The sequence below is a fragment of the Sebastes fasciatus genome, chromosome 13 (assembly GCF_043250625.1).
Source record: "Sebastes fasciatus isolate fSebFas1 chromosome 13, fSebFas1.pri, whole genome shotgun sequence".
Lineage (NCBI taxonomy): Eukaryota > Metazoa > Chordata > Actinopteri > Perciformes > Sebastidae > Sebastes > Sebastes fasciatus.
This window is the reverse complement of record NC_133807.1, coordinates 17,795,722-17,810,804: the sequence shown is the minus strand read 5'-3', so window position 1 is coordinate 17,810,804 and position 15,083 is coordinate 17,795,722. Positions and strand designations below refer to the sequence as shown.

At 37.7% G+C, this 15,083-nt stretch overlaps 1 protein-coding gene across 1 annotated transcript; it reads right to left on the bottom strand.

The window, feature by feature from the left end:
• Nucleotides 1–921: 921 nt before the first annotated feature.
• On the bottom strand, nt 922–14,378 carry grna (granulin a). Its single transcript, XM_074655900.1, has 14 exons — nt 14,243–14,378; nt 13,061–13,201; nt 11,229–11,366; nt 11,016–11,144; nt 10,355–10,436; nt 8,959–9,065; nt 8,617–8,770; nt 8,382–8,507; nt 6,934–7,031; nt 6,600–6,836; nt 5,724–6,068; nt 4,143–4,373; nt 3,797–4,054; nt 922–1,716 (listed from the first exon to the last, which is right to left on the bottom strand). Exons 2-14 carry the CDS (start codon nt 13,199–13,201, stop codon nt 1,573–1,575), a joined length of 2,190 nt encoding a protein of 729 aa, XP_074512001.1. The 5' UTR covers nt 14,243–14,378; the 3' UTR covers nt 922–1,572.
• Between the last annotated feature and the right edge of the window lie 705 nt (nt 14,379–15,083).

Here is a 15,083-nt window from a genome sequence, read left to right as displayed (position 1 = left end):
TACATATATACATAATAAAAGCGTCCCTATTATATAAAAGTCCAACTTAAAATTGGAACTATATATATACATATAGTATACTATATACTATATATATATATATATATATAGTATATAGTATACTATATATACAGTATACTGTATATATAGTATACTATATACAGTATATATATATATATTATATAGTATACTATATATATATATAGTATACTATATTATATTTATATATATACATAATAAAAGCGTCCCTATTATATAAAAGTTTGTGTCATAATTAGTTACAAACTGCAGATATATTATAAACATTAAAATATATTTTATTACACTTACCCATACCATATTATCTAAATTTGTATTATGTTGTACTACTGGGTTTCTGGTTTGATTTCTTTTGCAAGAAAAAAATTAAAACAATTCATTTTTAGAGCTTAATATATTGTAATGTATAGATTGTGAACTTAATATCCCTATATTATTTAATTTCTCATTTCATTTTTAATCATTTCATTCAAATAGTTCTATTTTTTGTTTTTCCTTCGCCTGTTGTAACATGGTGAATTTCCCCTTTGGGAATCAATGAAGTATTTGGGGATGGATATTATTTTTTATAATCTAAATTTAATTAAAATTAAAATAATTCTTTTTTTTTGGCTTTTATTTTGAATTGTATAATCGGAAATATTGATTTCTTTTACTCCAACAGAGCTTTAATGTGCTCAGGAAGGGGAAGTCCGATAATCCCAAATAATCAACCATGACGTCAGAAAAGGCACAAACTGTACGACGTCATCCTGAAAAGGGGAATTCCATCCCGGAAGTAGTGATAAGGAAAAACAGACATTTAATGAGGAGTCTTCTTTTATGCCTCTTCACTCACTAGAAAACTCATACAGTATAATGATTTGACAAGTTGCAATGTTGTAACATCATATCTTCTTGTTTATTAGTTTTACGCAGATTAAGCTGCAACAAGCATATTATTTCTGTGTTAAATCCCAAATTAACACAATAAGTGACAATAAGATGCACAAAATTAAATCACTTAAAATGAATAACGCATTACAGATTATGCCACAAATAGATCTAATGTCTAAAGTACTGACCAGAAACCAGTACTGCAGCAGATTCATTCATCATGAGGTGGAATCACGTACATTTAAAATGATTAACTTATGTGAAATTATGCCCTGAATTGTGACTGATTATTGATAGAGAAATGCACATTGCAAGGACAAGGCAGTTTAAGCAGAATATAGAGAAACAGATGACTGACAGTGAATACAATCGTATTGCCTGTGGAGTGTTTTTAATGGATGGAGTGAAGTTTCAAGCTTGGAATAACAAGGTTCTATGACACTTAAAACAAGTTATTAAAATCTTAATGCCCTGATCTTGTTGCATGTAGTTGTAACAGAACATTATAACCCCAAATGCAATTCAATGTCACAGTGTCCCCTTCACCTTTTACTACGTTCCTCTAAGAACGAAGCATCTCAAAATGATCATAAAATCCCTTATTTTAAATTAGTGCATTGCATGCAGAAATAATGACATTGCAGCGGAGAATGGTTTTCACAAAATTAGAGCTCTCTTCTTGTTGGCGTAGAACATATCCCACTTGTGCCACTGGAGCCTGGTGTCCTTGGTACATTCTCCACTGTCAGTGCAGGCGTAGCCGTTGGGACAGCAGTGCACCATATCGCTGCAGCACAACGCCTGTGGAGAGGACAGAGGAAGGAAGGTATGTAACACCGTCAGCCGAAGGTGAAAGAAACAATCGGGTGCTTTAGTTAAAGGGACTATTTGTAACTTTCAAAAATGCCTGTTAACAGCGACACCTGTGGCCGTTAAGCCAACGAAAGTCAGCGTCGGGCTCGCGCTTGTGCTCGCTCTAAATAGACATGATCGAGCATCGCTCAAAACAGTAAGGCGACACACGTCAGCTAAAACCACAATATCACTCTATATTTCACCTGCTTGGCAGTAATGTTAGCTGACCAGACCAAGGTCTCTCCATGAATCACTGCTGATCCTACTGTTGGCTTTTCCTGCTTCAGCCCCGCTGCTTCAGCCCCGGAGGCTGAAGTAGGAAGAGAAACATTATTGTTTCCCGACTGCGCCCGCAGGGGAGACACCGGCACCCGGTCGGAGACGACAACGTTTCTCGCTGCGGAGCCCCGTCACTTCACAAGACACGGGAAACCTCTGTTGGTCTGGAGGAGCTGCAGCATTTATTTCTGCACAAACGTCCACTGTACATTTATTAGATATTCTCAGAGCCACTAACTCTTCTGCAGTGTGGAGTGAGCGCGCATGAACGTGAGGTGGAGCGAGAACGCGCGCGTTGTGTGAGTGAAGACAAGCAGGCAGCGGAGCGGTCTGAACAGCGTAGCCACACGCGAGTGCGCATGGGATCCCGACCCGGTAGATTTATACTTGTAAAAAGTTACAAACAGTCCCTTTAAGTTAGTATAAACATACATGTATATAACAGCCTTTAAGATGTTACTTAAGAAAGAGTACAGTTGTATTAGCAGCAAATTTCAAGTACTAAAGGTACAAGTACTCATTATATCTCCTTCCAGAGTGTTGTATTCATAGAAATAATAATAATTTTATAAACATTTTTATGGTTGTATTGTTATGAGTTACATTTATGGACTGTTAAAGTATATCTGAACATATACGCAGCATTTTCATGTAGTAGCTGGTCAAGATGCATATTTTTGTACATATTACATTACCTACAATGTAACTAGTAACTATAGCTGTCAGATAAATGTGGTGGAGTAAAAAGTACAATATTACCTCAACATTGTACTAAAGTACAGTACTTAAGCAAATTAACTTGATTACTTTCAATACTGCCACCAACTGACAGGTATATGACATATATTTTCTTGCTATTATGACAAACCCACAATAAATCTTCGGCTGTATTAACAAATCCAAATATCACAGGATTTGAAATTTTTTTGTGACAGAAATGCACACTCCTGCAGCCTAATCCACATCTCTGCTGTTCAATCCTTATAATGCAGAATTATGTGTTTATTAATACTAACACGTAAGCAGCATACTAATGCTGCAGATAGCTGAGGTGTGTGTAGTTTAATCAATAACAACGTATCACAATTTAAAAGATCACATGCGTTGTATGTAAAAAAGTGAATCTGTAAAGTAACTACAACTGTCAAATAAAGAGTGAAGTAAAAAGTTCAATATTTCCCTCTGAAATGAAGCGGAACAGTAGATTAAAGGAGTGCAAAATAGAAATATTCAAACTTGCATTTAAAAGTGGTTTCCACCACAGACTTAACAGCTTAAATAAGTTCCGAAATTTTGAATCATGTAACTGAAAGACTGCCAGGACAAGAAACATGTATACAATATTATAATATTGTAATAACTGAAACAATATTTTCTAGGCTCATTTAGGAGACAAATGGCCTCAATTAGGTGTCTCCCTGACTGTCTAGCCCTGCTAGATGGCTTGACATTAATTATTTTTGCTGCGTATTAGATGATAAGATTGATACCACTCTATAGGATGTAACGTTAAGCTTTAGAGCTGCTTGTAGGTGGGTTTTACTACCATAAGACAGAGCCAGGCTAGCTGTTTCCCCCTGTTTGCAGTCTTTGTGCTAAGCTACGCTATCAGCTGCCTGCCAATAGCTTCACATTTATCGTACAGACATGAGATCTCACCTAACTCTCTGCAAGAAAGCAAATATGTATATTTCCCACAATTTCAAACTATTCTTTTAAAGGTTGAAGTTATGACTGTATATCATACGGAGGGAAGTGGACAGCAGCCCCATGAAGTAGCGTCGGTCCTGCAGCAGGTGTTTCCATCTGGACAGCTCTCTTGATCATCACACTTGACGTCTCTGTCCTTTGAGGGACTCAGCATGGGTTCATGCTTGAGCAGATACACCGGTGTCAGCGGGACGGACTCGAGCTGCAGCATGATGATCTTCTGACAGGAGTTAGAGGCCATGTTGCAGGTGTATCCCTGTGGGCAGCAGTGCTGCTTATCTGGGCAGCACACAGCCTGCAGACACAGCATGCACAAGGTTGTTTTACATAAGCAAACCCTGACAAGGATAATATACTGATCGTGTATCTTATACAGTGCTCACATCTTGCAGCGGGCAGCAGCCCCACTCGCCCGTGAGCAGCTGGCAGCAGGTGGTGTGTTCAGGACATTGATTCAGCCGGTCGCACTGCACAGCGCTGGGATCGGCCTCGATTCTTGTGGTGGCTGGAAGCTTGGTGTACCATGGGATCACCACTTCACCTCGGATGCAGTAGCTCGCGTCGCATATGTATCCGAAGGGACAGCAGTGGATCCCATCCCTGCAGCACGAAGCCTGTGGGGGGAGAAGTGAGAGTGGAAGTGAAACTTTCACATCATCCATCCTGTTTTCAAGTTCTTCTTTCAAATGAATAATCTTTGACTAGTGAAAAAATGAAAGTGCATTAACTGTTATAACTGTTAACAGATGAAGTGGTGCATGAACTGTTATAACTGTTCATGCACCACCTGAGGGAAGTCCAGCAGCTGACAGAAATAATAAAGTCAGGAGTTAACACAGGATAGGGTATAAATGTACTGCACAAGAGGAACTATATCACCATGCAAAGTAATAACATTACTGTCATTTATACTCTCAGGGTTTGAGAAAGTGATGCCACTCAGTTGTTTGCAGTCTGGACACCAGTTTTGAAAGCCAGAAATCTTAGCTGGCTACTTAACTGCTGAGGTATTGGTGTTGATCAACAGCCTGTGTGTGATTAGTGCTGAAACAATCAATTCAGCTGCCTGCTATGACTGAAAACGTCATTATGAGAGCGGTGAGAGTGAACCAAAACATTAAAGTTGTGGGCTGGAAAACCAAAGCAATAAGCTTTTATATGCTATAAAGCTCTGTGGAGCTAAGGGGAACTGCAAAGTCTGGTGATAACTCTCTTTCGGTTCACTAGGAGCGAGCCCTTTTCACATCACACATAGTCATTTGACCCATTGTTCATATAAATATATATTGATTAAAGCCGTTTTAAGTGAGTTATGAAACAAAAATACCATACATTTGAAGGTTTCTCCAATGTTCAGATTTACCGCTTTTTCTGCTACCTCACATCTTAATAAACTGAGTTCCTCTGTTTGTTTTTTTAACTTAACAAATTATGTGATTGTAAGATGAGTCCCTGGGTTTATTTGTTGGTATTTTATCCCTTTTCTTAGACTGAACAATTATATGAATTCATTGAAAAAATAACCAAGTTAACACTTTACTTTAACCCTCCCTATTTAGCATTTATAAGCAGCATTTAAACATTAAATAACTGTTTTATAACACACTATAATGTAGTTATAAGCAGATATAAGTGTTTTTAATTGTATTTGTCAACAACTATAACTCCTCCTGTGGGCACCCATCAGCAACAAATGACAATATAGTAAAACACAGCTGTAATAATATAAAATATGTCTGTTGTTGACTGCACATTAATAAACACTTAAAATGTCCAACTACATTATAGGGTGTTGATTAAATGTTTATACACTCCTTATAAATGCTAAATAGGAGGAGGGGTTGAAGTAAAGTGTTACCATAATCAAAAATTTAAAAAAGTTTATTATTTGTAGTCTTATATATGATGATCGTTTTATGCTATGAGACGGTAAAATCCTGTTGTTACTGGAGGTCAGTGCTCACTTTTGGTATCGGGCAACAGCCCCACGTTTGAGACTGGCTCGTGAAGCAGCAGGTGGTGGACCCAGGGCAGGTGACGTGGTCGTCACACTGAATGACCTCCACTTCTCCTTTATTCTCCTCCTCTTCCTCCTCCTCCTCGTCCTCTGTCTCAGGCTCCTCTGTTTGCTCTGTGCCTTTTGCCTGACTTTGGGTCGTAGCGGCCACCGTAGTGGGCGCCGCCGTGGCGAACGCAGGTATCTTCTGCATCATGGGCGTTAAGCCCGAGGCGCTGTTACAGGTGAGCGTGGTCAGGTCACAGGTGGTGCCCTCAGGGCAGCAGTGTTCGTGGTCGTCACAACAGACCGCCTTTTGAACAAAGTGACAAGAATACTTTCAGTCACAAACATTGTTGGATGTATGAATTTACATTTGGAGAGAGAACTGTCAGTCAAAGTAAAGGCAAGTTGTACAACTGTACAATACCCATACTGTCATTAATACTGTACATTTCAAGAAATACTTTTATTTAATTTTTATTTATACTATTCTTGCATTTATATTTAACACACTTAATAGATCCCATTTCTCAGCATTTTGTATTTACACTGTGGTTATATATTGTATGTGTTTGATGCACATATTTGTACATATTTCATTATTTATAATTTCTTATTTTTATTACTTATTTATATTTCTCTTCATATATTGTGTTATATATTGTAGCATTATGTAAATAATTTACATTAATTAATTTACAATTAACATACTCCTTCATTTCTATTTTCTTACATTTCTTTATGCTTATATATAAGAACTATTTGCACATTTAACTGGCCAATCCAGGAGAAAATCATAAGGAAAGTGTGTGCGTGTGTGTGCATGTTGCTCTGTGTTTACCTTAGGTAGAGGACAGCAGGCCCAGTCTCCTGTTGTGGTCTTGCAGCAGGTAGTGTCATCAGGACAAGCGTGGGTATCGTCACATGTGACATTCCCCACCTGTGCGCCCTGTTTGGGAATCGCGGGTACCTTCTGGAACCACGGCACAGAGCATGTTGGATCCTCACAGGTCTGTACAGCCACGTTACATTTCTTACCTTTTGGGCAGCAGTGAATTAAATCTTCACAACAAACAGCCTGATGTGATCAGAAAGATGAATAACCATTAATGCATCAGCAAAGCCTTTAACATAAAAGTTAGGACTGTGTAAAAAAATGGCAGCCAATGTTGTACCTCTGGTAGAGGACAGCAACCCCAGCCGCCCTCTGGGTTTTTACAGCATGTGGTGTTATCTGGACAGGATCCTGTTTCATCACAGGGGACATCATTGCCTGGAACAAAAAAATAATGGTAACATTTCCTACATATCTGAAATCTGCCCTCATGCTGAGAAAAAAGTACGGCAGAATTGAACATTTTCAACAACAAAAACACGTCACAGCGGCACCACAGGTATAATATGGTGCCATACCTTTGACAATCTGTTTTTGTAACCCCACTACTGCATCTAGAAAAGTACTTTCATATATCCCAGGGGACCAAAATGATAAAGTGTGATAATTGATGATAAAGAGTACAGCACAGGTCACATTAGGCAATATACAGTATATTGCAATATATGATAATAATAATAATAATAATAATAATAATAATAATAATAATAAATACAGTAAAAGACAAAGATTTAAAAAAAGAATGAAATTATATAAATCTAAATAAATACAATAAAGATAATAAATAATACATTAAAATAAATCTAACAAAATAAGTACATAAATAAATAAATAAATAAGTAAACAACTGACCATAACGACATTACACTAAAAAACTAAAATTTACAAACCTCTGTGATAAATTCCAAAAGTACAAGGACATGGTCATAAACGATAACAACGGAGCATTATTTTTATGAATGGCAATTCACATCCTACCTTTGGTTTCACGCTATTATTTACACAATGCAGCAAGAAACATACAATGCACCAGAAACGGCAAAGAAAAAGAAGCAAACATGGATGTAAACCATGCAGGATTTAAAAGATATTTAAACATTTTATGAAGATGGAAATGCATTTGTTAGACACACAATACGTTTTGGTGAGAAACACTGAATGTAAACAACTTTTGTTGTTTACAAGCAACCTCCACATGATATTTTATTAAATATTAAAGCTGAGCTGGTCAGCATTGTAACCTATTGACAAAGGAAGAAATGCTATCTGGACAAACTTTTCGAACAAAAAGCAGTTTCTTCAGCTAATACACACTACCATCAATTTACCAAAATATGATACATTGCTGATACTATTACCGATGCCGGTAACGGTAACTTACTACAACCATACCTCCAGCATGCAGAATCCTACTGTACTTTGTTTTAGTTTTGAACTTTCCCACAGCAGATATTTTGTCTCATCATAGCAGAAAATTCTGCAACTCACAACATTTAGCTGTGCCAGCAATTCATGGGACTCACTGACACGCCAAAATGAAATGGAACGCAGCCATTATCAATATTATTAAATCATTACATCCACTATTTGTACCCTTAACTATCAGAAACTACTTTGTGGTGGATTGAAACATATGCATCTGGTCTCATTATGTGTATCATCTGTGATGGACTTTATTTTTAGGTGTGCGCTTGTTCTACATACTTTGATTCATGATTAACATCTCACCTGCAGCTGCCTCGGTGACTGATGGTACTTCCGTCTCTGGAGGAGGAACTGTACTCACTGTGGTGACTTCAGGGGATTTTTCTGAGCCACCACCACCAACTGTATGTGCAGTGACAGGTTCATTTTCTGAAAGTGGAATCACATGCAGATCAGGTTGCACGAACACACAGATTTAGACAATGATTGATCAGAATGGGGAAGTAAGTTTCCCAGTAAGACTAAAAACGAAACTGACCTTTCTTGTTCTCCCAGACTGCTCTCATCCTGGCAGGTAGTTTGGCCCACATCGGCGTCTCTTTTTTGGTAGATAAGGAAATACATTTGGAGTTTTCGACATCACATGTGCTCCCTTCAGGACAGCAGTGTGTCTTATCCCCGCAGCACACAGCCTGTTTAGACAGTAAAGGAATATCACCTTAGAACCACACATGATATAAGACACCATAAAGTCACGATAACCCGACATGCAAATCCATCGTCTCTGTTTTTCCTCATTCATAATCTTAATTATACTATTTAGCATATCAAAGCTGTCACCTTGTGAATGTCTATAATGAAAAGATCAGCCATTTTGTACCTTTGGCATGGGACAGCAGCCCCACGTTCCTTCTGGGGTTTCACAGCAGCTGGTTTCCTCTGGACACTCTGACACTCCGTCGCTGCACAGAACTGTAGTCGCAAGCTCTGAAACAACGCAACGGGAACATTTAAAAATGTGTTTAGAGGCCTTGAGATAAAAGTTAAACCTCTTATGAGAGTTTATCTGTACAGCACCTTTCAACAACGAGCCAATTCAAAGTGATTCACATGAGACATAAAAAGGCATTGAGACATATACAAGAAACAAAATGCACTATAAAAAGTTAAATAAGACATTCAATTAGTGTTGATCAGTGTTTCCCAAAGCCCAAGATGACGTCCTCAAATGTCTTGTTTTGTCCACAACTCAAAGATATTCAGTTTACTGTCATAGAGGAGGAAAGAAACCAGAAAATATTCACATTTAAGAAGCTGGACTCAGATAACTTTGACTTTTTTTTCTTTTACTCAAAATTACTCAAATATTTGAATCAATTAATATTTTAAATAATTAATAGTTGACATTGACATTTTGACCACCTCACTAAAGGAGGCCAAGGAAATTTCACTGGGATCTATTTTAAGTAAGGGATCATATACAGCTTGCAGGTCATTCTTGTGAAATAAGCCCTGACGGGGCGATGCAGGACCCCGACGTGAAGCTTATTACACGGCTACTTACTTAAGAAACAGTCTGCCAGAGTCCGACATCAGAACTGCGCCCATAGCAACTGTCTGTTATAAGGAAATAACAGACCGTAGAACGCCGTGATTGACCAATCAGAATTGAGTATTTAACAAAGCCGTGTAATAATTCCTTCTATCAATGTGTGCAATGGATGAAAACCAAGCTATATTCATGCCCCACACGAGTCCATATGTCTGCAAGTAATATATCAGATTTATATAGCGCTTTTCAAAGTGATCAAAGATGCCTGACATACTGTAGAATAAAATAAAGAATAAAAACAAGCAGTAAACTCTTTAATACAGACCAAAAGAAGATATGACTAAAAGTGTATTTACTGATAGTAGGCTGATTTTGTAATTTTCTTAATGTGGAAGTCACAAAGACTTGGCTTGGTTTGTGGTCTTTAATGTGAAGCTGAGACTTTTAATCGCTGTTCTTTGGCTAAAAAAAATAGATTATTTCTGTTTCATCTCTGTTAAACGGGAGCAAATTTTGGCACATCCAACCATGAACAGAAGAGGCCCGAGTCTGGAGCCATTGGGGAACTCCATATGTCATTTTCGTCCACTCAGATTTGTAATTACGCATTGATACAAAGTAGTCCCTGTTCTGCAGACAGAATTCACACCAGTTTAACGCTGTTCCAGAAACGTTTTCCAGACTGTGTAGTAATATGTTGTGGTAGTCAGTGGAAGAGTTTCACCTTCTTTGATGCAGGAGCGGCAGTCTGCGCTGCACTGGTGGCCCTCAGGACAGCAGTGTTTCCCATCAGAGCAGGAGACTCCCTGTCAGGGGAAATCAATACACTAGTTATAATACTTAGTAAATGCAATACACGTTTGATTCAAATGTCTTATGAATTCCCTCTTGTAATCAATCAATCTTAACTGTATTACTCCAAATAGGTGTAGTGGTCAGACATCTAAAGGTGCCATATAGCCAGCCTGTACTTTTCTCTGCACTGCATTTTACATTGCTGCTCTAAAGCAATCCAGCAGATAACTTTACAGCAAAACACAGGAAGCTGCTGATAGCAAAGGAATGGCAATGAAAAGGTCATTAAATCGCACACATTAGCAGAAAATCACTTCCTGTTCTCTTCAGTGAAGTGAAAATGCTTCACTTGCTAACCAAACCAGTAAAGATCCTCCTTGTGACAGGAAGTCACCGGGCTTTTGGAAAACAAATTTTGCATATTCACTCATAATATCATAGTATTACTGTATGAGTGTCTCATTAGTGGACTCCACCATGGACTTCATGGTTTTATGTGGACTTAAAGGATTCCTGTTTCCCTGATAATTGTACCAGTATGTTATGCAACATGTTGCATGTTATATCTGTGTTGTACATGGTTTGATTACCTGAGCTATGGGACAGCAGCCATACTTTGTCAAGGCCCTCAGGCAGGAAAACTCAGGTGGGCATCGTGACAGATCAGGACAGATGTTGTCTTCATCCTCTCCCATGTACGCCTTGATCATCCTGAAGGACTGCAGGGACAGGGTAGGAAACAGGGCCCTTAAATACTCACTCACTATTCTATTATGAAAGCAACAGATGTGTGTTATTCTTACTCTGGAGAGTCCGGGCTGATCAGCAGCAGCTCTTTCCACCCAGGGGATGGACCCAGTGGAGCTCAAACAGCTATACGTGGCTGTATCGCAGACTGTTCCCGCAGGACAGCAATGCATGTGATCCCCACAGCACTCAGCCTACGAGGACAGCAGCACAGTAGTAAGAACACTTTGACTAGCAAAGTTTTAAAACTGCTATCACACTGGCTGAATGAGGCCTCGGCTTTAATCTGACTCATAAAGTAGTAAAATATCAATGAGCATGAATAGCGCCACTGTCCAGCCTTCATTTCTTTTTATTTTAGAGGACAGGCGAACGGTTATCTCATATTTACATTTAACTATGTGACGGACAAAAGGGACAAAGTAACGTACTATGACTTTACTGGAGTTTATCTTGTTAGAAGGTAAAGTTAATTGTGCTGCCCTACAATAGAGAGCGGTTGAAGGGGTTGAAGTTTTCAGGCTGACAGCTGAACAGGATGCAATTCCTTCATTTTATGTATTTTTTTACTTATTATAATTCTATATGACAAAAAATTATTGACATATATATAGAAAAATCTTAAGGTAATACTTGTACACACAACAACAAATTAAATGTGTTCTTTCAGCTTTCCGTCAATATACATTATTAATAATTACATTAAATTAATTTACACTTTAGATAAGTAATTTAAAATTAGCACACCAAAGTGTTTAGACAAGGTTAACTGTGGCTATCCCTGGTTGGCTTGAACTGGATTTGGCTCTGTTGTTTTAGCTGACTGTTTCGTTTTTAGCTGTGTTTTGTTTTAACTGCAAATTTAACACAACATTTTCTTTGACATTATACATTTATATGGCATCAAAAAATGTTTCATATGACATAATAAATATCAACAATTCAGACTCTTGTCTTAACTAAATATGCAGTTACTGCAATTTGGCTTTGCAGGGCAGTGTGCACAAAATCAACTTAAATAAAAGTAAAACGTAGCCACTTTAAACTCTTTAACCATGTCAGAAACATTTGCAGGTCTATCGTTACAAATGCATGTTGTGCATCCAAGCATTGTTTGAAAAACTATTAACATTTTAATGTACATCCAGGGGTTTCCAGAGATACCAAATATATCTTAAACTAAGACAAACTGTGTATGTTGCAAAAGAATATGTATTATTTTATTTCAAAAATGCATATTTTCTAGGGATGCACTGATACTGTCAGATCGGTGCATCCCTTATAATTTCTTCTGAATACACAGACGTGTTGAAACAAGTAGGTGCAGAGTAAACATGTTTGTGCTGTTTTTGTAGAACGTGTTTGTTAGTTTCTGTAACTTTGAAGCTGGTCAGTGAACCGGAATAACAGGAAACCAAGTAGTGTACACCAATAGAGAACATAATTATTTGATGGGCCAGGCCAGCTCTTACCACCTACACTGAGAACAAATCTCCTAAAATCTACTGTAATGTACTGTGGATTTTTGTATGTAATGTGATGTTTGAAGGTGTATAATGTTTATAATTGTTATAAAGACTAGCTGACGTCATGGCGTCAGCTAATGGGGATCCTAATAGACTAAACTAAACTAAACTAAACTAAACATTTGGGGATATAATAATATTTAAAATGCTCAAATGTTGGTGCAATGACAATGAAAAGGCAACTGTACATCATCTGCACTGACAGAAGCTTCACTAAGTGCATGCTTAAGTAGAATTACTAATTCCAAAAAGTAGGATTACAACAAAATGGTCAGTTGCAGCAGGTAGAGTAATTGGGATTAATTTTTCTGTTCAGGTTAAATTATAATGCAGAACATGCAGGGATTACAACCATGATCTACCTGATCAAGCGGGCAGCATTCATAGCCGTTGGCCGGGTTGTTGCAGCAGGTTTGACCGTTTCCACAACTCCCTCCATCTGGACACTCATCAGCACCAACCAGAGCCAGGAGGGCCCAACAGATCAAAACCCACCTCTGCATCTGCACACAGGACACACACACACACACACACACACACACACACACACACACACACACACAGAGAGGTCAATGAAAGTGGAAGGTGTGGATGAGGAATTCCCCTCTCAACTCAGAAATAACATGTTTGCATTCACTTCTGCTGAAACTATTGATCAAAGCCTGTAACAATAAGCATGCTCAGATATTTCTACTAGTGCTGTCAGTTAGCGCGATAATAACGCGTTAATAACGCATGTAATACTAACTTGTCGGGAAAAATGCAGTACCTGTGAGGGTTTCTGGACAATAATTGTAATTGTTTTGTGTTGTTAATTGATTGCCAATAATAAATATATGTATACATTTACATAGAGCAAGCATATTTGCCCACTCCCATGTTGATAAGAGTATTAAATACTTGACAAATCTCCCATTAAGTTACATTTTGAACAGATAAAAAAATGTGTGCTAATGTGCGATAAATCGCGATTAACTATGGACAATCATGCAATTAATCACGATTCAATATTTTTATCGATTGACAGCCCTAATTTCTTCATGTCCAAGAACGTACTGTCTTTAAAAACTAATACCTATCTGGTGATTTCAAATCTTTAAATTCAATAGCCTACTTCACTGAGTCATACACATCAAAAATAAAAAATGCAAAAAAAAGTCTGAGACTCTACTTCATTTATTTTCTGAAAGTGTAATAGTTCCTTAAAAAGTTTGTTCCTTGTTCTTCTTTTTTCGCATGAATAAGCAAGTCATTGACACAACTTTCAGTTTCATTTAGCATGCATAATAGAAACGAACCGTGCTTTGTCTTAAAAAAACAAAAAACTCACCCTAGTCAGAATAAACTGTGGATGTTTTACACAGGGAGGTTATCATTTACAACGAAAAGGATAAAACAATTTATAAGTAATCTAAAACTGAAAGAAGTAAATACTGTAAATCATTGTCAAACATCTTTACAATTCACTCAAAGGACTTATTTGTTAAGCAAGCATATTATGTCAGATTATGAAAGCTAAAAGAATAAGTTTATTTTGCTCTTACCTTGGTAAAAGAGTGAATGGCTGTTGTGAGCAGTCGGCTGTTTCACAAGTGTCTCACTACTAAATAACACAGATATAGACCTGCCTGGTCTTGAACACACCCCCAGAGAGAGAGAGAGAGAGAGAGAGAGAGAGAGAGAGAGAGAGAGAGAGAGAGAGAGAGAGAGAGAGGTTCCCACTTTCCCATAATACCTTGCAGCGCATCTCCTGGTCTTTAAATGAAATCAACTTTTTTTCAAATTAAATATGGCTGATAATGTTCAATGAAGTTGCTCCTGTTTAGCCGTTTGAACATTGAACAGCTCTGCAGTGACGTGTCCACCAGGCGGCGCCATAGCTGCAGCAGCTGGTAATGTCAAAAGGGAACCAGCACCAGAACCAGAAAGGAAACTCTCGCGACAGTGTCAATGTTGGGCATTGATCTCGAATAGTATAGGTCAGGGGTCAGCAACCTTTACTATCAAAAGAGCAATTTTAGGCAAAAAAATAAATAAATCTGTCTGGAGCCACAAAGCATTTGATCATTGTGATGAAAGTAACACAGTTTATAGTCTTCTAAGTATATAGTATATAAGTCTAATGCAGAGAGGGCCAAAGTGCAAATGTACGATAGAGTATTAGGGTCACATTGAGGGAAAAAACATCTGAGATTTCCAGAATAAAGTCAAAATATTACAAGAAAAAAGTCGTAATGTTAAAAAAAAAAGTCGTAATATTACAAGAATAAAGTCATAAATTTACGAGAAAAAAATGTGTAATATTACGAGAATAAAGTCATAATTTTACAAGAAAAAAGTCGTGATATAACGAGAATAAAGTCATAACTTTACAAGAAAAAAAGA